The 23756-nt window shown below is 53.4% G+C and overlaps 1 protein-coding gene across 9 annotated transcripts in view; it reads right to left on the minus strand.

Annotated features, from left to right (window-relative positions):
- Positions 1-23756, minus strand: part of PPP1R12B (protein phosphatase 1 regulatory subunit 12B) — a 192951-nt gene that overhangs the window by 4814 nt on the left and 164381 nt on the right. For 8 of the 9 annotated variants that reach the window (XM_082857390.1, XM_082857389.1, XM_082857382.1 and 5 more), the window contains 5 exons: positions 11634-11650; positions 8415-8544; positions 7474-7578; positions 4414-4467; positions 3729-3779 (listed from right to left, as the gene is read on the minus strand). In XM_082857390.1, the coding sequence (XP_082713516.1) occupies positions 3729-3779; positions 4414-4467; positions 7474-7578; positions 8415-8544; positions 11634-11650 (357 nt within the window). The remainder of the gene's footprint in view (positions 1-3728; positions 3780-4413; positions 4468-7473; positions 7579-8414; positions 8545-11633; positions 11651-23756) is intronic. The other variant, XM_082857388.1, reaches the window with a different exon arrangement.

Here is a 23756-nt window from a genome sequence, read left to right on the forward strand (position 1 = left end):
GGCCAGAGGAATGGTGGTGGTGGTGGTGGGGGCGCCAGGGCGCCCGGAGCTTCTCCCAAGTCCAGCTGCTGCCCTGCTCTCCGCTCCTCTCCTCCGCCCCCCATACTTGGCCCCCTACTCCCACTTGTTTTCTTTCTGTGTCTTCCTATGACCTCATTTATTTCTCATTTAAAAAAATGGAACGAGGCAAAGAAGAGAGGGCCTGTTGTTGAAGTGTTTTCTGTGGGAGGCGCACCTACAGAAGACCCTCTACCTTTCCTGGAAGTATCATCGCCAGGCCTCCTCTGCTGCCCGGACGCCTGTTCCAGGATCAAGAACTGCCCACCTGCCCCCACCTGCTCCGGGAGGGTATGCACCAGGGAACCCGTGGCAGACTATACTGTCTCTGCCCGGGTCACAGAGAGGCTGGGAGCTACTTAAAGCTGCCACAGACAGCCTCCTGCGTGGAATCACAGCTCTGCACAAAGGTGGAGGGCATCGTGTCCAACGAAAATGGACCGGTGACCGATACCCTTGCCAGTCCAGCTGTTAGCATGTGTTGCAAATGGAACAGAACAACCCGCCCAAAGCCATGCTTCCCAATCCCCGTGTCCCACGAAGGATCTAAAGCCGGCAATAAACTGAGTCCTATCCAGGCCTGCTTCCTGTCACTAGTCCTTCCTAAGAGTTCTCTGACCCTGAAGCTGAGGCCACCAGCTCTGGGAGAGAGAACGGTCTTGTCATGTGAACGGGGCTTCACAGACAGAGATGACAATCCTGTGGGCTGTGGTGACTACAGACAGGTCGCCGGGCACCAGAGGAAGTCTCTCCTGCCCACGTGGACAGGAAGGACAGAAATGAAAGATGGGAGGAGTTATAGCTGTTTGGGAGTGAAAGAAGCAAGAAAATGAAAGGCAGCATGAAGATGAAAACAGTGAAAAGGAAAAACAAGCAGAGACAAACGGCTGCATCTCTTTCCCCACAGAGGCAGCATCGCCACCTTGGGAAAAGGGAGGGCAGCCACACCGTTCTGAGCAGCCTGCAGCGGCCGGGAGAGGACAGAGAAGGTCGTGGGGCAGCCTGCGGGACCAAATTTAAGAACCAATGGAGAGTCCCTGACTCTCACCCTTCTCTGGGTCGACACTGGACCGAAGCTTTCAAGGCAGTCACGGTCCTTATGTGAAGCGGTCCTTGCCTCCTGGTAATTAACGTTAAACTAGGAGGACGATTCCGGTGAACTTGTGCACAGGCAGGCAGAGGGGGAAGAATGTGGCCATAAAGGCAGGAAGCTGCCGCGGGAGCGAGGCTGAGAACAAGGCGTGGTGGGGAGGGGTGGGAGGGCACAGAGCAGGGTGGCCGGGCAGGCTGCCAGGGCAAGGAGACTGAAAAATCCGAGAGCAATCTCATCTCAATCTCCTCGCATGCGCGGGCCTGGGGCAAGGGGAGGAGGCGCCACGGGAAAGCTCTCCGCCCGACGCAGGCATGCTGACCCGCACGCCTGGCAGAGGCTGGGAAGCGACCCCGCTCCAGCCCAGCCCGCGTGCGCTTCTCCTGGGGAGAGTCCATAAACACCTACCTTCCCAAGTAAAGACCATAAAGGCGCAGCCTGTGTCGCCACCACGGGGCCCCACACCCCACGCACGAGCCCACCTTACGGCTCCCGGAGGCGGGGAACAGGCCCGAGTCCCTCTCTGTCCCTGAGTGCCCGGCTCCTCAGGGCTCACTGGAGGCCACAGCCCCTGCTCCCTGTGGGCCACGCCCGGAGGGGCTGAGCATCTGTACAAACTGGACCAGCTCCACTCACCCTCAGCTCAACCGGGCCCGGGTGCGGCCAGCACCTGTGCTGCGGCCGGCTACCGAGCACCCACGCGTGTCCCCACGACTGCTGTCTGCGTGCAGGGCCCGAAAGCTGACCAAGCATCCCCTGAGCCTCCTGCAGCCAGCACGCCAGCTTCACGATGCTTGAGCCTGTACGTCTGAAGCCTCTGTCCCCAAAGAGGGTCCAGGCGCAAACACCCGAAGGTCGGCTGGTGGGCGGCTGGCACGGCCCCCCCAGTCCCTGGGTGGAGCGGGGCTGTCTGCTCACCTGGCCGGGCTTCGAGCTGAGCGAACGTGCTCAGGGCTGAGCCGGCAGGAGCTTCTCCCCCAGGGGTCTGCGACTGGCAATGCACAACAAGGGCAGCTGACTCATGAAGAAATTTTTTAACTAAAAGAAGATTGGCTTTCAATCAGTATACCTACTGGTATGGGGCCTAGACAGTCATGGCCGGGCTCCGCCTGAATTTGAGGTGGGCCAGCACACGACCCGGGGCTGAGCGGGGCACGAGCTTCCATGTACCTGACCTCCATTGAGGAAAGAAAAGGACTCACGACCTCGTTCATGAAATCTCAGCCCGAGAGGCTGATGAGACAGAGAGAAAGACGCAGCTGCCCCAGCCCACGGCCCCAAGGGTGCCTGGCGCCTCTGTACTCAGAGAGGGAATCGGGGGTGGGGGGGAACCCAGCTGCTCCCCCTCGGCTTGCAATCCGGCCCTCGTGTGGGGCTGAATGGATGAGAAAGCACCTCCCGGCTGGAGGGTACGAGGCGGCCTGGGCCCTCAAGGACCCTACAAGGCAACAGCTCGGGCCTTATCCACGCTCCTGATCAGCGTTTGGGCCATTTCTTAATGAGCATCCTGTCAGCTGCCAACAGATAGTGTAACACAAGGGCTTCCAAAATGGAGGAGCCCCTGCACAATGTGAGCTGTGGACCTGCCATTCAGACCTGTCCAGCCTGCGAACGTGCTCTGAGTGGCAGGTGAGGTGGGCCTAGGGAAACCAGCAGCTGGAGAAGCAAAACCACCAGCTATTTTTGCTTCTGGCTGTTCTTGAGACGTAGGCGGCACTGCCTGACACCGCGTGTGGGCGTCCCGGCGCGTCCGGGATGGGGAGCGTGGAGCGCGCACAGGGCTTGCCCCCCCGCGTGCAGCAGCCGCGCAGACCAACAGGATCCCGGGCATTTGACCTTGTTGAGCCCTGAGCAACCTTTTCAGTAAAGAACCAACCTTCTCAGGCCACGGGAGCAATAAGCGTCTCTCGCAGAGGGCTCCCGGCCTGAGGGCTCTGCTCACACTTCCAGGAGCCAGAGGCATGTGTTTCACGGGGGGAGATCCGCCGAGGGAGGAAAGCAGCCAAGCGGCGGCCGGCCCCACGCGCTGCAGCCCTGAGGCCCGGGTCCACGCACTCCCACACGCACTCCCTCTCCCCTCCCCTGGGCAGCGCGAATGCGGCTCCCAGGACGCGCTGCCCGATGGTGACCGTCCCGGGGAGGGAGATGTGGCTGAATATTCCAGGGGCAAGGGCGGGGCACGAGACCAACAGCAGAACCAGCCTGCCCTCCATGGAGGACTGGCTCCACCCGCGTGCCTTCCTGGCTCCGCTTCCCAGGCTCTCCCCCGGGGCCAGGAGCTGAGGACCCGGCTTCGGACTTTCACCCGTCCCTCCCTCGGGATGAAGCTGCTGCTGAGAAAACCTTACGAGTTCCGCTCAGGTCTGCCTCCAGCCTGATGCACGACATCCCCTTACACCAAAGGCCACGTCTGTCCCCAGAGGGGCTGTGAGGGGCCCCAGGGGTGCCGGGCGAGCTGAGAGCCAGGGTAGGGGCCGCGCACAGGCTCGCCTCGTCCTCACCATGCCCGCACCCTTCATGGGCTGCCCTGACCCGCCCGCAGGCCTGGGTGCAGGCACACGGCAAGCGCGCCTCTCCATACCTTCATCTCCTCCTCCATCTCCGACATCTTCCGCTCCAAGGCTCGCCTCTCCTGTTCAACACAACCAAACTGCTGAACATCTGACAGATTTGGAAAGGAGTGAAAACCCTGCCCCCCACCCCACCCCCGACTTATCCGGACCCCAAAGCCATGGGAATAAAACTTAGCTGCTTTCCAAATTAAACACAACCGGAGGAGATGGGAACCCATCACACGCCCAGGGTCAAGTCAAAGCTAGGGTTCATCGATAAATCTGAGTTTTCCCAACCCGAGAATGTCAACCCCAGAAAGACACTCTGAGAGGGGTCAGCGGGGGTCAGCAGTTGGCCCGGAGCTGCCCCATCTCGGTCAGGGCCAGCAGGATGTCTGCTCTTCTTAGGGCTGGAGTCCTGGGACCTCGACCTGGGGCAGAGGGTCCTGCTGAAGCTCCCCCTCTGTTCAAAGGGACGGGAAGGGTCCAGAGGCCTGGACCACACGCCGTGGCAGGCGAGCCTGCGCAGTTCCGCTTTCCCAGGGCGACACGGACGGCCCCCTGAGGACCCTCCCGCCCCGAGCTCTCAGGAGACCGAAGCACCAGCAACCAAACTGCTCTCCAGAGTCAGGCAGAGAGGAGAGACGCCCCCCGGGATGGGATGTGCAGGCGCCCGCCTCCTTCAGACGCTGTCCTCCCCCCACGCACACGCACCCGCTTCTCCATCTCCAGCACCGACGACCGGTCGGCGGTCTTGTCTTGTTTCTGCTGGTGCAAACGGAAGGAACACATTGTTACTGGAGTGTCTCAGGGCCAGAGGGCCCGTCTAGTCCAGCCCCACCAGACGCCCCGACATGTGGCCCAACCCACGGGTCCTGATGTCACAGAGACGCAGTCGCTGCCCTTCCGAGTTCACAGAATCCCCACCGGGAGTGGAGGCCGCAGCAGTGCTCCCAGGAGTGTGACACGGTCACAAGTGCAGAGGCGTTACCACACACACACACACACACACACACACACACCCATACACACCACACACACACACACATACACACCACACACACAATACATATACACACACACATACACACCACACACATAATATATATACACACCACACACACAATACATATACACACACACCCTTCACACACAACATATACACAAAACTTATACACACACCACACACACACAATACATATACACACCACACACACACCACACACACATAATATATATACACACAACACATACAATACACATACACACACCCTTCACACACAACATATACACACACGCAAAACATACATACACAACACACACACAATACATACACACACAACACACACGATACATATACACACCACACACACATACACACATATACAACACACACAATACATACACAACACACCACACACAATACATACACACAACAGATACTCACTACACACACACACATACACACCACACACAACACACACACCCCACATATACACACAACACACACACACCACATAGACACACTACATATATACACACCACACACAAAATACATATTTATACACATATACATTCACCACAGACACCACAGACAGACTACATATATATACACCCACACCCACATCCATACACACCCCTCACAACACATATACACATATACCACATACAGACCACACAGTACACACACATACATACACACATATAAACACACCCCCACACACAGATACACCCGCACACCCCCCCCCCCCACACACACACACTTCAAGGCCAACCATCTTCTCCCCCCTCACCGCCCCTCCCTCACCTCTTTCTCGAATCTCAGGCCCAGAGGAAATGAAAGTGCCTTTCCTCCTGTAAAGCCTGAGCGCCAGGCACTCTTCTGAGTGACCCCTTCCCGCTCTGCTCCTTCTGTTTTGGGGACCGAGGCTGTGATTTTCAGGGAGGACGGGCTGCCAGAGCCTCTCAGGGGTCCATTCACGGGACCTGCCCTGCTTTGGACAGAACTTTCACTGTTTTATCCCCTGGGCTTCCAGATAAGATTAGAACTTGATTCTGGATCATCTTCTACTTTTAATATAGATTTTGAGAGGAGCTAAAAACATTTAGCTGCCACAGCTACAAAGCAGAGAACAGCTTCAGGGAACGACTCTTATAAAGGGCAGGGAAATGACCCCTGAGTCCCTTTTGGGCAGAATTTCTTACAATCAATAGATAGTTAATGACGACAGAGTGACTACTTTTATGCCTAGTACCAGGCATGGAAACATTTAATAAGTACAGAAATTATGCTGGTCTTACTGAGGAGGTTTCTTTTTCAAAAAATTAAGGACTAGCTGGAACTGGCAGTAAATTGGGATTTCTGGCTCCTGTCCTGGGCTCTCACCATCTGCTCTGAAGGTCACAGCCGCGGCCTGTCTGCACCACAAGCCTCTCTTCCCTAAGCCTGAGCAGCGTAGAAGCCATGCCGATTTCACTACTTGGTTCACCTACACAAAGAGAACTTAACTAGTTCTCTTCGACAAAGAACTAATTTTGTTTTGCCCTGTTTTAACCCTAACCCCTCTGAGTTCGGGTGGACCTTTCATGGGAACATGCCGTGTGTGCACGTGGTAACTGTTTCCACACGGATGTGTGGCGTCGACAGGCCTCCCCTCCACTGTCCCGCCAAACGGTCCAATTTTGGTAAAGAGCAGAGGCTTGGTTTGTAGCACCACCGTTTCTTCTGAATTCTAGTAACTTGTATTTGGCAAAACTCAGTATATTCCAACACACCCAGCAAAGCAGGTGGCTAGAAAGTCAATGCTCTTCCCCAGTGGCTAAAAGGCTGAGGTTATTTTCAACGCCCTCTGTGCAATCTGTGTCCCCGGCTCGCGACGCCAAAGCCGAGACCCCAAAGCTCAAAGGATGCACTGTTGGGGCTTCTGCAGAGGAGGGAGCGGGGCAGGCGGGCCGTGGCTCCTGGCAGGACCAGCCCATGCTGGTTCAGGACCAAGTTGGCCCCGGCCGCCACAATCAGGCGGGGCCCTTCCACGATGACAATGACGGACGGGCAGCTCCCAGGACAGGCCCACTCTGCGCTGGCCGAGCCCTTCAGGAAAGCGCAGCCCCTCAGGCGCCAGCACCCCTGCCTGCCCGGGGGTGTTGGGAAGGCACTGGCCCAAGCCCCACATGCTCACTGCCGTCGATCCCAGCGTTTTCGTCTCTGCTTTTGGATCCCACCCTGGGGTGGAACCGACAGCCAGCTCTGGTCTTCATCTGAGCTTCCCGGTAACAGTTCAAATTCTCATCCCCAGGCCTCCAGGCGGCTTCTTGCTGACCCAGCAATAACCCAAGACAGGGCTCGCGCCAGCCTTCAGTGAGGGTCTATCTCCCTGGCGATGAGTGCACTGCCCGCTATGTGCCACTAATTAAACCAGGCCTGGCAGCGAGAGGAAGAGCTTTATCTGGTTCCTTGTTCTGGCACAGGTGCTGCAGGACAGAACCCAACGTCCCAATGACACCTTCGTCCTGGGTTTGCTGTGACCAAACCACGACCGACAAGGCAGGAGGCACACACTGCCCACGACCAAGCCCTGACGCTGGCCCACGCTCTCCGCTAAGAAATGAGCAGATGACCCGTAAGAGTAATTACTAGCACTCGGGGGCCAGGAACGGTCCACTGGACCATCATTTTCCAATTTTAAGTTCAACGCGGTGTGAACCCCAAACCAAATCTCTGGGAGGGGGAGGGCTGACCTGATTACCTCTCCCCTCCCCTCTCCCCCTCCTCACCTGGGCCATCTTCTCAAGCTTGGATTTCACGTCTGCCAGCTCGAGCTGGGCCTCCTGAAGTTTTGTTTTCAGTTTCTGGTTTTCGGTCAGGGCGCTCTCGTAGAGCTGGGGGAGGGAGAAGAGGGAGTCAGGTCCCCACCCTGTGGGCAGAGCAGGAAGACAGAAGGGCCCAGGGACAGAGGATATTCAGCCAAGGGCTCTGGCTCTCCTGCCGCTGGAACCCTGAGGTCCCAGGTGCTGAACACAAACGATGCTCCACTGTCAACAGTGTTACTGCCCAGGAGGCGGGGTGGGGCAGGGAAGGCCGTCCACCACCTCCAGCAGGGAGGGCATGCGCATGGCTTAAAGACGTGGCTCCCACACAAAAGAGGCTTCCTTTTGGAGCCGCCCTCCTGTGTATCCATCTTAGCCAAGTTCCGTTCAACAAAACATTTTCTTAACAAAAAAGTTTTTTCCTGGCATCTTAAGCACTTGAAAGGGCAGGTTTTTGAGCCGTCCCTGGAGCTGGGTTCTCTCCCTCAAGAACCAAAGGCAACGCACCATAAAATGATGGAAACCCCCCAAACCAGACTGTTACTATTTACCGTTGCCGAGAAGTATCTGGTTGACGTTCACAGGACCTCATTAAAAGCACGTGTTTGTTAAAAATATCAGTCCATCAAGTGATTCTCCGGGCCCAGGCAACCAGCATTACTCTTATTTCCCTTTCCACAATTCTTAACCCTTACTTTTTCCTACACCTCTAAATGTCTGATTTAGGTGCATTTTTACTGCACTGAGAGCAATACGTGAAGGGGTGTTCATTCAGCGGTTGAGAGGGGGGTAAACGTGCTGGCCGTGAGCATCTGTGGCTGGGGCGCCTTCCCTCCCGCCTCTCAGCAAGGAAGAGGCAGGAGGGTCGAGTGGAGGCGACCCCTGCGCGGGGACCCGGAAGCCCCCACCTTTCTGTAGTCCCTGCTGCTGTCTTCCCCCGCGCGGCTGCTCAGGGTGGCCAGGCGGGCCTCGCGGGCCTCCCGGCGGGCTCTGGCCGAGGCCCGCTCGCTGCTGGCGTCACTGCCTCCCAATTCCAACCTGTGGGAGACACAGTAAAGGTACAAGTGGCTTCCGAGAACGAAAAGGTGGAGGGAGGTGATGCTTAAGGCAGTGGGCGCCTTTCCTAAGATGTGCTTGAGCGCTCTGGCCAGAACAGGCCCGGGCCTCCCCGCCTGCCGAGGGCACTGCTCGGGGGAGGAGGCCAGCACCCACCCAGGATGGAGCTGACTCGGGAGGTCGGTGGTGTGGCTGTGTGCCGACGGCAAGCGCAGAGCTTCTCAAACTAGCTTAGGGCCAAACAGCTTCCCTCAAGAGCATGCTTTCAAACGCAGAAGTTTCTGGGATCTCAGTGGCTCTTAGAAAATGGTTCCAATGAAGTGCCAATGAGCCAGAAACACACGGGCCTGGAGCTGCAAGCGGGGGTGGGTGAGGGTGGCAACCTGGGCTCAGCAGGCCGGCTGGACCCCCAGAGGTGTCGGGGGCGCCACCCGGTGCCGGGACAGCTTGTGTTGCACCCTCTCCTCTGGACGCCACACCTGTGACAGGACTTCATGTCTCGTAGCGACTGCACTTTCGGGGCAGACGGTGGCTTCGTCCCAGTACTGACTGGTCCATGAGTGGAAGGGCCTCTCAGCTGACCTCCTGCTTAAGTGGACGGATGACGGGCACCCTGGTCCTTCACACTGGCTCCTAGTTTTCTGGCACTTTGCTCTTTCCAAGCTAAAAGGCGGCCCACGGAAGGGCCACGTGCAAACCAGCCCTCCAGGGCTCTACCCCTGAACCGGGGCGGTGTGACGAGCCCCAGCTGTGGACCTTCCGCCCGCGTTCCTGTCCTGCAGGGGCCACGCGGGGGTGGGGTGGGGGGTGGACTAGGTACCAGAAGAGGCTGAGCAGGGGTGGGGGCAAAGCTGCTGGTGACACCAAGGGCTGTCTTTTCCTCACAGAGGTGCTCAGTCGTACAACATTTTCTACTGCATTCTTTTCCTTCTTATAGTTAAAAAATCTTTTGTAAATAGAAATCTCTTTATTGACTTTCCTGATTGCAAAAGCAATACATGCATGTTGAACAGTTTAAGCATTGGAACTAAAGTGTCTAAAATAGAAAGTGAAAGTCACCCCACGGTCCTGCCCAAGGAACAATCTCTACCAACAGTTCAGTTCATATCCTTGCAGGATGTTAAACAGGGATGTCAAAATAAATATTTCTGTAAATAAAACCAGAGAATACCTTCTGTGGTCCCTCCCCTACACCTACGCACTCAAGACTGCAGGCATCTTACCATGGAAGTAAAAACACATTTGCCTCATTAAAAAAAATGACTGCGTAGCCTTCCACTGTATGGCTGTATGACAGTTTAATCCTCTATTGATAGACACATATTGTTTTAAATTTTTTAGCTACTGTAAATAATGCTACAATAAGACTTGCCTGTAAATCTTAGTGTATTTGTTATTTTCTTAGGATAAAATCTTAGCAGTGGAACTGTTTGGTCAAGAGATAAATAATATTTTAAATGCAGATATATATGTTACCATACTGCCCTCTAGAGAGGTTTAAAACTTTTCAATCCAATAGGAGAAATATCTTATTGTTGTTCATTTTAATGCTTTAAAATCATTACGGAGGTTCAATACCTTTGATTATTTATCTTAGTTTTTGTAGGGCCTATTCGTAGCCTTTGTTAATCTTTGCCTCATTATATTGCAGGAGCATCCTACATACACTGGGGCTTTTAAAACTATCTAACATAGGTTGCAAAAAATGTTTTTCCCCACTTTCCTTTTTGTCTCTTTTAATAGCAGAGATTTTAAATTTTACGTAATTAGAATGATTCTTTCTCCACTGAGTTGGAAAGTCATACATGACTTTTGGGGGCTGTCGACTGTGTTCGAGAATCTCACTGTTAACTGCTACAGTTTTATAGCATATTTTGAAGTCTGCAGGGAAATTTATTTTCACAAATGGTCATTATAATGTAACAGAGTTCACAAGAAATTAACTGTAGCCAACAAAACACCACTCTCCACCAATTTTGCAAAGCGAGTTTTCTGCTGGGTTAGTTGGAAATTATATTTATCCTAAGCTGGTGCTTGGTGAGAGGGCAAGCAAAGGAAGAATACACGCAAGTTTGTAAATTTTAAAATATATTAATAAGGTAGAACCAGCTCAATTATTAAACAAATTATGCCCTATGGTATTCTGTAACTACATCTTCCCAATCTCCTCTTAATTTCGTCATCAGAGGAACAGTGGAAAATGGGAGATTCAAACTCTGGCTCCACATTCTCTATTATTTTATAATAATAAAATAACGCGAGCTTTTCTTTAGTTGCAGCGAGCAGAGGCTACTCTTCGCTGCAGCGCATAGGCTTCTCATTGCAGTGGCTTCTCTTGTTGTGGAGCATGGGCTCTAGGCGCGCAGGCTCGGTAGTTGTGGCTCACAGGCTCTAGAGCGCAGGCTCAGTAGTGCGGCGCAGGGGCTTAGTTGCTCCGCAGCATGTGGGATCTTCCCAGACCAGGGCTTGAACCTGTGTCCCCTGCATTGGCAGGCAGATTCTTAACCACTGCGCCACCACGGAAGTCCCAGTCTCTATTATTTTATTTTATTCTTCAGGAAGATCAATTTTGTACCCTTAGGTACTAGGTGAAAAATTACAGAGGATCATTCCCCAAACTCTGATATGCTTAACTTTTCAGCAATTGCAAAACAGGTCTTTGGTTCACTGGATAAACTATTCCTGGGCCCCATGTGGGTACAGGGAACAGTGTCAGGTTCCCTGAACCAGCCAGTCAGGCTGGCCTCTCCTCTGCCCTGAGTGCCCTTCTGTACTTCCATCCCGCCCCTGAGATGGCCGGTCCAGTCATCTGTACGCTACACGAAGGTGAGGACACTAATGTCTCCCTAGCCCTGGCTGGGGGGAGCGGGCACGGTGCTCGGGGAACCAACATGGAGGTGGGATGCAGCGTGACTGGACAGAGGGGCCCGTGCGGGGGCCGAAGGGAGCCGCTTGTGACTGTGGGGCTGTGGAAATGAGACGGGAGGATGGAGAGAGGCTGTTACACTAGGCAAAACCACGTGCAACCACACATGCGTCTACTCACGAGTGTGAGGCAGGCAAGGTCTTACCTAGAAAGTCGTTCATGCTGGAGAAACAAGAGACAAACAAAAGAAATCAGCATTAGCAAGGGACTGACATTTATTATTTCCGTTTACAAATGTACTCTTCAAATCAGACGTCTCAGCTTCACGGCTGAAGACAGGGGTGCAGCCTCACAGTGTGAGAAAAGGCTCCTCGGCTAAGCGCCCACGCCTGTGCCCACAACTTGCGAGACTTGAGGCTTTGGGAGCACATCTCATTAAACTGGAGTCCAGCAACGTGTGAAATGATCACCCGCCCTGCCACCTACCAAGCCGTCCTGTGTCCCAGGACTGCCTGGGCCTGCGTGACAGCCTGCCTCTCTGGATCTCAGCGTCCATTCTACCCACCTCCCTCCACTCACACCCTCGGCCCTGCCCGTGTGAACACGGTATCCACGGCTGTGAAGGTCCAGGACGGTCCCCACTTCCTCCCAGGTCCCCAGTGAAGGGAGAGGAGAGCGGGGGAAAGGCCCACACCCATCCCTAGGATGGTGGTAAAAAAAACGAAAAGAGTAACAAAGTACTGAGATCTCAGAAGAAAGGAGTTTACAGATTTGACCTCTGAGCTCGGTTACCTGTGGTCGCTGCAAACAACAATGACTATGCCTGTTTTACATTTATTTTTAATCACAGATGACCTTTACCCTCTATCTCCACTTTTTTATAAAAAGAACTGAGGCCAAAAAAAACCTCAATTGATTTAAATGTATTTTTTTTTTTCCCTCCTTTGAGGTGTTAAAGAATAACAAAATCCTCAAGGGCAGACAAAAGAAGGAAGACGAGAAACCAGGCCCGATGACCTAACAGGAGCAGCGAACCCCTGCTCCTCTGGCCGTCGCCTGGGGACACTGCTCTGTTGAAGGTCACACCGCGTGAGGGCCCCACATACCGCACCCTGAAGCCGCCCAGGGGGGCAGAGCGCCAGCACTGCTGGCTGGAGGGACCAACCAGGTGACCTCGCTGCAAGGTGGCTTTTCCCCGTGGACTTCTGTCTTGAACCCGGGGCTTCCATTCATCAATCCTCTCGTGGGCTTTTCCAAAACGTCCTCAGCCTAACCTCAGTCTGGGAGGTTCTCTCTCCACAGGCCTAGAGCTGGGCCTTCTTCCATGAATTGTAAAAAGTCCCCCAGGTGACCCATCATGCAGCCCAGGTTAAGCACCACTAACCATGGGCTTTTTAATGTGAAGACGTGTCCCATCTGAGGCGGAGGAATCAGTGAGAGACCCTGCGCTGTGTCTGTAACGTTCTCCTACACTGGAATCGGGCACCCTAAAACGTGTGCGTCTGGGATTCAGGAATTCTCCTGTCTCACATTTATAATATCCCATCAATCACTGCTTTTACCAACATTAACTAAGGGTTGTTTTTCTCTGACTTGAAGACTTTTGTCAAAAAAGAAACTAAATTTTAGCCACGTCTCAAGAATTACTTAATATATAAAAACGCTTCCAGTGTGCTCAGCGGTGCTGAGGTTTCCCCCGGTGGCCATGCCCACCTGCCAGCTCTGTGCTGAGAGCTGGCCTCGGTGGTGCCCGGGGGGGGGCACGGGGGGCGTTCACAGCCCAGGGGGACTGCCCAATGGGACACGCCCCAGACCCGTGAGTAACTGAGGCCGACCTCCATCCCAGGCAACGCCAGGGGCCCTGCTGAACTGAAGGACCGCAGAGAGCAGGGCCCGTAGGGCAGGCCCCGAGGAGGGGCAGCAGAGAAGCTGTGTGAGAGCAGTGCCGATGGGCCCGTCTGAGCAGCGCGGGGCAGACGGGGAGTCCGGGGGCCCCTTCCCGGCAGAAATGGGCGAGAAGATGATGCTTGGGAAACGCGCACACACACATCCAAGGTCTCCCCGCACCCCCTCCCTGCGGCTTGGCCACCGCCTCACTCCCAGTGATGCCCCCAGGGCCTGCACTGCTCACCAAACACCCAGCCAACAGCTCAGCCTTCGGGAAGGGGCCTGCCGGCCTCAGCATCGGCTGGGCCTGGGAACCAGTCTCTGTTCTGACATCTAGACCAGTGACTCCTCAACGCCCTGCCAGCTCCGCCTCGCTTCGCAGCTGTAAACGCACCACACTGGCTGCTGCTGGTTAGAGCAGCAAGTTAGCTCAGGACCTGGGAGGCCGGGGTGGGGCAGGGGGGGGACTGAGCACACAGGCTCCCGTCCACTCTCTCGCGGCTTCTGGGCAGAACGGCCTTTCTCACGCTCCATCGCCCCCATGGGAGAGCCTCTGGGAGCCTCCCACGCCCTCCCCAGGCACGGAGAACGACCCCTTTACAACCTCGCCAGCTTGCCCCAAGCCTTGGTCGTCTTCTCCCACAGAAAGCCAAGCACACCTGTGCCCAGGGCGCAGACGGGGGCCTGGCGACGTGACCGACAGACGTGTCTGTTTACCGACTCGGTGGTGCCCAGACCGTGGGATCTCACTTGAGGGTGCGGTAACATCCTCTCTGTAAGAACGTGATTCGTGGGGGGAGACTTTACTACATCTCCAGCTTTCAGTCTGCTGTGCCGACGCTGGCAGCGGCCTCTCTAAGTGAAGAAAGTTCTCCCTTTCATTAAGGCAGGGAAATCTGGCTTCTCCCAGGCCTCAGTCTGAGCCATTCTGTAGTATCAAAGCATACTACTCATCTCCACTAACCGACTCCTATCAGAGCACCAGGTAACTAACCTTTCCCACTCGGGATGGCCTGGAAGTACTGCGGAGCTGCTGATGCCATCATCGCACCAGCGGAAGTTCTCAGACACAGGGCAGCATCGCATGCAGTGACACTGAGTGGCCTCCACTGAGGAGGCTGATGCAAGATACAAACAGGCAAAAACTTAAAGACACAGAAAATAGGTTAGCACTGCCACGCAGCAATCAGAAAAAGCCCACGGGTCCTGGCAGCCCCAGGCAAGCCCACCCCAGAGGCCAGCCTGGAGGGCGGTGCGTCCTACGGGGGCTGCCCAAGAGCGGCACTCCTATCTCTACCTGCCAGGGGTAACTGAACGCAAATAGGACAGTCTGCTGTTTGTTATACTCTTCAGGCATGTAAGATGCGTGTTATCAAGTTCTTTGGGATGAACTTTCTTCAGGTGTTGTGACGAGTAGACTGTCACCTGATCCAGGTGTCAGAGGAAACAGGGCTCCCTCCAAGCCCGCCCTCCATCCTTCTAGTACTCCCCCTCCGCGCCGCCCCCCCAAATCCTGGAGCCCTCTGGAACCCTCGGGCTTTTTATCATTGCCTTCAAGGACTCGCCTTAGCCACGTCCCGAGAAGGTGACCTAACTCCTTAGAGAAGAGTGAGAGTCTCAGAAAACAAGATTTGGGGCCATAGAGGTAGCACGGTTGTAGGTTGTAGAGGTAGCACTGTTTGCCATGAAGCAAACAGTATCATTTCAAAGAAGGAAGACACCTGGGATTTCTGGAGGAGATGGTGTTCTCGTCGTAACAGAAATTAGCCTGAGAAGACAGTTCTTGGAGGCCAGAGGGCAAGTGGGTTAAAAGTGTATGGGACCTGGGACTCAATCCCCAGCTTCTGATAAAATGGCTTTGGTATTTAGATCATACTTCCAGAAACTACTGGTTTGCTTGGTTTCTTGATATCCTAGATAATCTGGTGTTTGACGGACAAACAGTGGTTAGATTTAGGGAGAGAAAGTTTGGGTTTCTTGGGTAAAAGGAGCAGAGTGGCTGAACTGGTGGAGACTTAACTTCCATTTTCCCTCTTCCTCCTCCTGTCACTCAAACTGAGCACAGTTCACCGTCACCCGGACACTGTGTCTCAGTCTGAAGAGCTGACTCCGTCCCTGCAGGGAAAGCACGGAGTGGGTCTGGAGAGCAGGGGGCGGGGCAGTGCGGGCTTGCCTACGTGGTCTCGCCGGGGCGGGGGGGCAGTAAAGGACAGCGTCAGAGGCTGGGGAAGGACATCGAAGACCCTCCAGAGCGGAGCCTGAGAGTCGGCCCCATGGGCAGCGACTGAGGAGAAGCCCCAGAACACAGGGCCTGGGGCCCCAGCCAACCTGCGCCCTTCGGAGGCCAGGAGTGGGGGTTCCCCTCGCCTGTGTTCTGGGAAAGGCCCATCTCTCCCTGCAAGCTCCCCCCGTGGACGTGGGGCAGCGACTCTCACTCCACTCTCGAGCCGGGTCTGAACGGCGCATCTGCCCATGGTGACGCCGTTTATTTTAGGAAAGGCCCGAGCCTTCTACGCAGCCTACAGGTTAAGACCAACGTCCCGTGGCACGTGCTCTAGTCAGGACGTCTCAGGAGGACCTTCTGCTTGGAGACTGCTGCTCTGCCGCCACTGAAAACAAACGCCTGATGGCCACTGAGGCCGGGCTCTCTGGTGTGTCTGAGCTAGAGGCAAACGGCTCAGAGAAGGAATTACTTTCACAGCTTTTATGGCCCAACTGGGGGCCACAGACATTGTGAATGGGGCCTGCAGCAGCAGAGACTTTAGAAACCAAAGCGAACACAGAAAACAGAAAATAAAAAGAAAGACGAGCCAGACGCACCATAAGTTAAAAACTGCTCCCACAACCAAGAAGCAGGCTCCTGCCTCTCATGCCCCCTGAATCCTCCCACAACCAAGAAGCAGGCTCCTGCCCCTCATGCCCCCTGAATCCTCCCACAACCAAGAAGCAGGCTCCTGCCTCTCATACCCCCTGAATCCTCCCAAAACCAAGAAGCAGGCTCCTGCCTCTCATACCCCCTGAATCCTCCCAAAACCAAGAAGCAGGCTCCTGCCTCTCATGCCCCCTGAATCCTCCCACAACCAAGAAGCAGGCTCCTGCCTCTCATGCCCCCTGAATCCTCCCAAAACCAAGAAGCAGGCCCCTGCCTCTCATACCCCCTGAATCCTCCCACAACCAAGAAGCAGGCTCCTGCCTCTCATGCCCCCTGAATCCTCCCACAACAGTCTCATGGGTTGGGGCCTGTCTCTAATAAGAGAACAGAGCGAAGAGCACCATGAATTCAGATGGAAACCCTGGGAAGGGGCGGAACAGGGCTGGCTTTGATTTGTGAAATGTGGAGACTTCTCCGAACACCAGAGACTGGCTAGGAAACCCCCCACGAAAGCTTTTAACGTGAAGTTATCGGGAGTTCAGGAAGGCAGATAATTAAAACCAAACTCCTCTGACCAAGTTTAAAATAAAATCTTAGCTCTGGAAGCTGGGCCCAAGGGAAAGGAACGAACCACGTCACGTGGCCATACCAAGACCAAAATGGGCCTGACGCTGCAGCGATGGGAAAGCCTCCGGGTAAACCTCCTACTTCACTTCCGTGTTCCTGGGAGAGGCCCGAGCTCTGAGGAGCGTGGGTGTGGCTGCAGTGAGGACCCGCCGCAGACCTGGACGCTACCTGAGCTCTGGGGACAATCGTTCTACGACATTTGGAGTTTGAGAATCCTTCCCTATACTCGTCTCAGACACACTCAGGCTTCCTAAGCCTTCTGCCTGCAGGGAAGAGCACCCTATAACATAAATGATCGGGGCTCTCGGGAAACCTGGAAGGGCAGCCTAGTGGGCTCCAGCTCTGAAAAGGATCTTTCTGAGTCTTACCGTTCCAGTAATATATCTGGGGATCCTGAACAATTTGGAGATACACGTGGGGGCAGGGGCGGGGGATAAAAGCTTTCACGATTTACGCAGAGGTGTGACAGTAGGGCACAGTGATGCTGAGGCCTGCGTTAGGTGCTCTTCCCTGTATCTAAAAAATGAGTATTCCCTTAATATCACCAGACGTCCAACGATATTCATTTTCTCTTGCTGCTGCCCCACCATCGGCCTGGCTACGCCCTGCTCAGGTTCTCACGGGCAGAACCGGGTGTCTGCTGGCTGGGCTCTCACCTGGAGGCCCGGGGGAGAACCGCTGCCTGTGGCCGCCGGGGCTGCCGCTGCTCCTGGAGGCCCCCGTGTCCTTCCCCACTTCACGCAGTGACACGGGGGCTCCTTTCCACACTCCTCTGCCATCAGCCAAGAAAGCTCTCTGCGTGCAGGGCTGGTGACTGGATCACGCCCACATCTCATAAGGTCGGTGACGCCCGTAACAGGCCGAGGGAGGGCCACCTCATCACATACACGGGCCCTGGAGCCCAGGCCGGGGCATCGAAACGAGCCAGTTTAGAAAGTCCCACTTTAAAAAGACATGGTCTAGTTTACCTGTAACATCCTCAGAGGAAGGAACATCCACAGTACACGGCCAGTCAGCTGCAGCTGGGTGATTACAGACATTCTGAATCAGAACAATGCTGAAAGCACGACTGGTGCTGGGCAAGTGTGCATCCACCGAGCAGCCGTGTGTGCCAGAGGACACCTCCAAGCCAGATTCTAACAGCATTAGAAGTATTAGGTTACAGCTAACTTCATCTTCCTTTACTCCTCGATTTGTCTTTACCAAGTACTTAATACATACGGGGAAAAACAGGAAAGTCAAGAAATACAGTACTTATAATCCCGTTTCCACTGTAAATATTTCTGAAGAACCTCACTGCCAGATTGTAACGACCCTACCAATTTAATACTGCACGTAGAAAGGAGATGACTGAATGCTACCGCACAGATTCTGGTCCATCTCATTGTATTTCAAATGGTAGAAAGAGACCCATCTTCTGCTATATCTATAGACCACGCTGCCCAAACATTACTGGAATTCTACAGCTCTTGTTTTCTATGCAGGCCTGTACCTGTTCTTTATGGATAGTCCCAGCTTCTGAATAAGTACAATGTACTTATTGTAGAAGGAAATATCGGAACGTACTAAAGTTTCTCTGAAATACCCAAGGCAAGCCCTTTGTGTTTAAAGGCCATCTGTAAAGCCCTATGATCCGTAAGCACACTTGCAGACTGCGGCGTCTTCTCCAGGCAGCTTTCACACGCCAGGTGACGGTGACGAAGGACGAGCTGCTCTAACGCGTGTGGCTCTAGCCAGGGGTCACGTCACTCACATTGAACACACACTTTCACTTAGTCTCAGGTCTGCACTGGCGTGCACGGTGCACGAAGTTGCAGTAGCCCCTGACATCGCGCAGACGATTCCAAGTGTGGCCTGAGCGTGGCCCCCAGGGCTGTGAGGCTCTGCAGGGTAGTGGGTCCCGCCACCCCGTTAGGGCCATCGTCATGCCTCCTCAGCATCAAGCCTTCCAGGCCCACAGCCTGGGAAGAGGTGGATTTGTCACCTGGGAAATATCACTGTCCAGCAGCCTATGTGGGTAGCAGTTATTTTAATTTTATTCAGACTAGGTTGTGAATCAAAACCCTTGCCAAGGGGTTAGTGAGGCTCTCCAGACCTCACCTCTTAAGAGGAAACAGATACTCGGGACCTAAGTAGCGTAAGGAAAAACTTTTTCTGCTAAGTAAGTTCCACAGAAGGTTAGGGACTTCCTTTGTTCTTAGCTTTCTCTCTCTGTTCCCACAGAAACCAAAATATTAACTCACATATTTTAGAGCTGTCGACACACTAGCAAACTGCAACAAGTGGGGATCTGAAGAGCCTCGAGAACACCTGTGGCTATTAGCCCTCACTACAGAAACAGGATTTCACAGTGCACGGCCGACCCCCTCCAGGGGGCCGCGCAGGCCAGGAGTAGAGACCAGACCAGGGTCGGCAGTGCATCCCTTCCCTGTGAGGGAGGGGGCCTCAGACAGTGTCCTCTGGGCTCAGATCCCCTCTCTGGTGGGGGAAAGTTGAGCACATCCACACAACAGTGAGAGTCATCACCTGAGTGCAGTCAGACACTAGGCTGTCTGGTACACACAGCAGATAAAAAGGGTTGCCAGAAAAGAAAGACCGACGCTGTCTGGAGGTTTCTGGTAAGGCTTCGTGGGAGGACGACCCTATGAAAAGCATCAGCCTGGAGTCAGAAACAGGGTGGTCGTGCAGAATGACACTGTTCTGCATGACCTGTCCTGTGAGAAATCGGGCACTAGCTGGGACCTCATCAGTAGCCCAAGTGCTACTGGCAGCTCTGAAAGGTAAAGAACTGAAGCTTTCTTTGATTCGGCCACTGAATTTGACCTTTTATACCCCCTATGGACCTTGAGTCTTCAGACGCACCAGGTTCTTTGGATTTAGGGGGCTAAACTGCACTCCCAGAGCAGAACTGGTGCTGTACAGTACAGGCCTTAGGGACAGGAGACACGTGTGCAGGGTGCTTGATTTTTGGCAGGTGAAAGATCCCTGAGATAAGAGAAACCTCAGAAATTCAGGCTCTTCTAATTCAGAACTTGTTATAATGTAACAGGTCCTGAATTGAAGCATACCTTTGTACCATCTGCTTAGAAATTATTTTATAAGTAAATTAATAGCATAAAAAGATAAGATAAATGACCTTACCTAATGGATCTGTTTTTGAGTACTTATAAAAATGGCTTTAGAGAACTATTTACTAATACACTCGCTAAAAATGATTTTTAGGTGACAACCTTCAAGGGTAGAGCAGATCTTTTCTCCTTAGCAACAGTTCTAATGTAGATACTCAGAAGTAACAAAACTATACCTACTTTTAAATGTTGCAAAATTCTGACTTCATCTAAATTGATTTGTCTCTTTCTAAATTATTCTGTGAACTTTCTCCTTCTTTACAATAGGTTTATTATCGCCATCTCTCTTTTCAAAACAGATTGAATGGTCAGGGATATTAGCAATAACTCAGGAGCTATTTCACGGAGACGCAGTGGTTCCCTGGACCGCTACACAGCTTAGCGCTGCCGGCTCCAGCATCTGCTGGTACATGGGCTCAGACAACTACTAACTTCCCTCTGCCTCAGCGTCCTCATGGGTAAAGTCGGGGGAATGGTACCCGGCACGTAAGGTTATCAGCAGGATGAAGTGAGAGCCGCGTGCCTGCCACGGCACCTAGCACAGGTGATGCTCTATAAATACCAGTTTCCACTGCCCACTCCTCTCTGCTGGGGCCTGCTGGCTGCCAGAGGAATCAGCTCAAGCCAACTCTTCCACTCAAGTCAAGGGTTTTGACTGTCTGTAGATTTTGATTATCCAGGCTAGTTCCTACTTACCCTTTCTAACCCACAGGCATTTAAGGGTATTATTCTACTGTCCACATAGTTATACTCTCTCCCAGATAACCAACCACGGGAGGTCGATTCTGGAAGTCCACAGGAGCTGTGACGCTCTGACACAAAGACGCTGCTTTCACAAGGAAGCAGGCGGAGGTCAAAGTCTAGACACGCTTCCATGTCTTTACCCCGTCAGCTCACCGGCAGGACTCCTGTACTGTCGCCCAAGGAGGAGGCTGGGCTTTGGGCGGGGATGAGGCCTAACCCCAGGTGTGGACAGCTGCCACCCCCTGAGTGACACACAGTCAGGACCAGAAACGAAAGCAGCAGAAGGCAGCTGGAAGCCAGCCCGAGCCGCTCCCTCCAGCTCCTGATTCTAACCACCAGCTCCCCCACATATTACGAGGCTGAGGAAGAGGGAGAAGCGATGCTGCATAATCTGGGAACTGCTCAAGTGGGAAACGCTCTCCCCGGTGGCCCCGCTGGCTGTACTGAAAACGAGGACCCCAACCTCTTGACCCAACTGACCCTCCATCTCTGGATTCTCTGGGGCTGCAGCTCATCACTGGAACATCAAGTTGACCACAATACCTGGAGACAGACAGACAAGACTCAAGGCCTCCTGTCTTCCCTCATGTAACCCCGTGGTGACTGGAGAGGAAAAGGCCACACGCGGGAAGAGCCTTCTAACCTCTTGCTGTTACTCCCCAAGGCTTTATTCCCAGCTCGGTCCGTACGTTGACATCTGCTCCTTGGTTTTAATCATAAATATCAGTATTTTCAGCCCATTATTTTCTTCCAAGCTTCGGACCAACTACTCTCTGGTGTCAGTACCGAACCTCCCGAAGTCCCTCTAACTCAGCACATCCCAGCACGAGGCGCCTCCGCACTCGGCACCCTCTGCTTCCTGCCCTGCCCGTTGAGCCGTGTCCTGCTGGTTTCTACCGAGTGGCCCAAACCAGAGGCCTGAGAGTCGCCCTGGCCCCTGCCCGGTCATGGGCTCACCCCGCCCCAGTCCACTTCGAAACAGCTGGACGGTCCTCCAACCACCGGACAGCGCCTCCGTCCAGGCCCTCACTTCTCACCGGAGGACCGACCTTACCCCCAGGCCCGCCGACAGTCCAGCCTTCAGCTGCCGGAGCGACTTCTCTGACAAGCAAACAGCTCTGATCACAGCAACTTGACCCCAACTTTTCAGTCCTTCACCCACAGGCCAGCTCTCCAAGCCCTCGGAACGACATGCCAAGCCCAACACGAACCGGCCCCTGTGCGTCTCCAGCTGAACTTCTGATCACACCCCTCCTTCACCCTCCGAATTATACCTCCTGTCCCAGCCACACCGATCTGCAGCTCTCAGAGTAGTACTCTACTTCCTCTCGTCTTTTTTCCACCTTGGTCATGCACTGCTTGCTTTCACTGTCCGTTCAACAGCCTTATGCATCTCCCGTTGACCGGCCTCCTAAAACAAAGCACCTGGGCCCAATACCTTTATTAGAAGATTCACTTCCCCTTGTTATAATCCTGGAGTTCCCTTCTCATCTCCCCAGTTAGACTGCTGGCTCCCTGAGGGCAGGGACTGTGTCTTTCATCTCTCGATTCCAGATCTAGTACAGGCCTACTTACGTAGCAGATGCTCATGGAACGTTAATCGTGGGAGGATTCAGAACAGGGTAGGTGGCCTTGGTGTTCATCTGCCATGGAACCAGTCTCTGGTGAACGAGCCTCTCGTCCGTGGCTGACCCAGCCCAGCGTCCACCTAGGATTCATGGAACCGTTCCCGGTGGGGAACTGCTTTCACTCCTACAGGTTCCACTACATTGCTTAGGAAGATTCCTTGAGAAAGAGTTACTGCTTACTGACTTCTCTTGAGTGGAATTTAAAAAACCAAACCAAACCCAACCCAACCCAATACACTAGTGGTTTTAATTAGAGAGGAAAAAAAATGGTTAACAGCTTGCACCCTTAGCCAGTATTATTCACCCAGACAAATGCTTCTCGTCCCCTGACAACGGATTATAAAGGAGTAAAACATGGATTCCAGATTGGAAGCACGAGAGCAGGAGGAGAGGAACAAAGGATAAAGGAACAGCCTAAAAGCTGTTGGGTGTTGGCCACAGGAGAGCACAAAGGAGGCAAAGACACGGACTCCACACCAGGGCCTAGAAGGGAGGAGCACCCGTGGGTGAGCTCTCGAGGGCAGCGATCCTGTCCCCTGACTTTCTACCAAATGTACCCTCATTAGTTTGTAGAGCTGGTTATAAAACAAAACAAGCTGGTAAATTTTCCCCTTTATTTACATTAACAGCTGGGGTGAAAAATATTATGTAAACTCTGTGTATTTTCTCTTGAGATGAAAGTCCTAAAGGAATAACAATCCAGGTTACATGGGAAAAATGCCACTGATCTTGGTTTATAGATGCAGGCCAAATTCTGTTATCATAAATACCAACCAATTCAAAGAAAATCTGTCTATTTAAAAGATTCCCAGGGTTCAGCTGATGTCCCACTTACTTCAAAACTATTCAGTACAACAAACATCAACTAAGCACTACAAGTTGGACATTCCTAAGTAGTCTGTTATCTTTTCGATATGCCCTGTATTGAAGAATGTTTTGTTAAACTAGCAAATAATAATTTGAGAAGACTGACCAGTAATTACCTGGCTCTTGCTTTCAAGATGATTTTAAGATGCTAAACCATCTAAATTGACTAGTTTTTAAGTTAACAGAATTTATAAACTTGAGACCCAATAATATTCACAGTGATTAAGAAGCAAGAAGGAGCTAGAGGCGTCTAATATGTTTGTAGTGCAGAATTATTATTTTTTTTATGTTGGAAAATTACATCAAAAGGAAGCTTTTATACAGACGTGTGAGCTTGGCACCTCGTGGAGTGGCTCACAGGGTGAGGAGAGGCTGAGCCTTCAACGCTGCACCAACAGATACTGGCATGGCGCCCATCAGTAACGAGGGTGACCGCAAGCTGTTCCGCTTCCCCTGAGAAATCAGAGGCGAGCAGGTTTGTCGCTCAGGGAGTACCCCCTCCCCCCCGCCCCCCAATTTTTAGAGATAAAGAGACATTGGACTAGTGTGAACCTAGTGTGAAAGTCAAAAGAATT

This window comes from Leucopleurus acutus (assembly GCF_964270905.1).
Source record: "Leucopleurus acutus genome assembly, chromosome: 2".
NCBI classification, from domain to species: domain Eukaryota; kingdom Metazoa; phylum Chordata; class Mammalia; order Artiodactyla; family Delphinidae; genus Leucopleurus; species Leucopleurus acutus.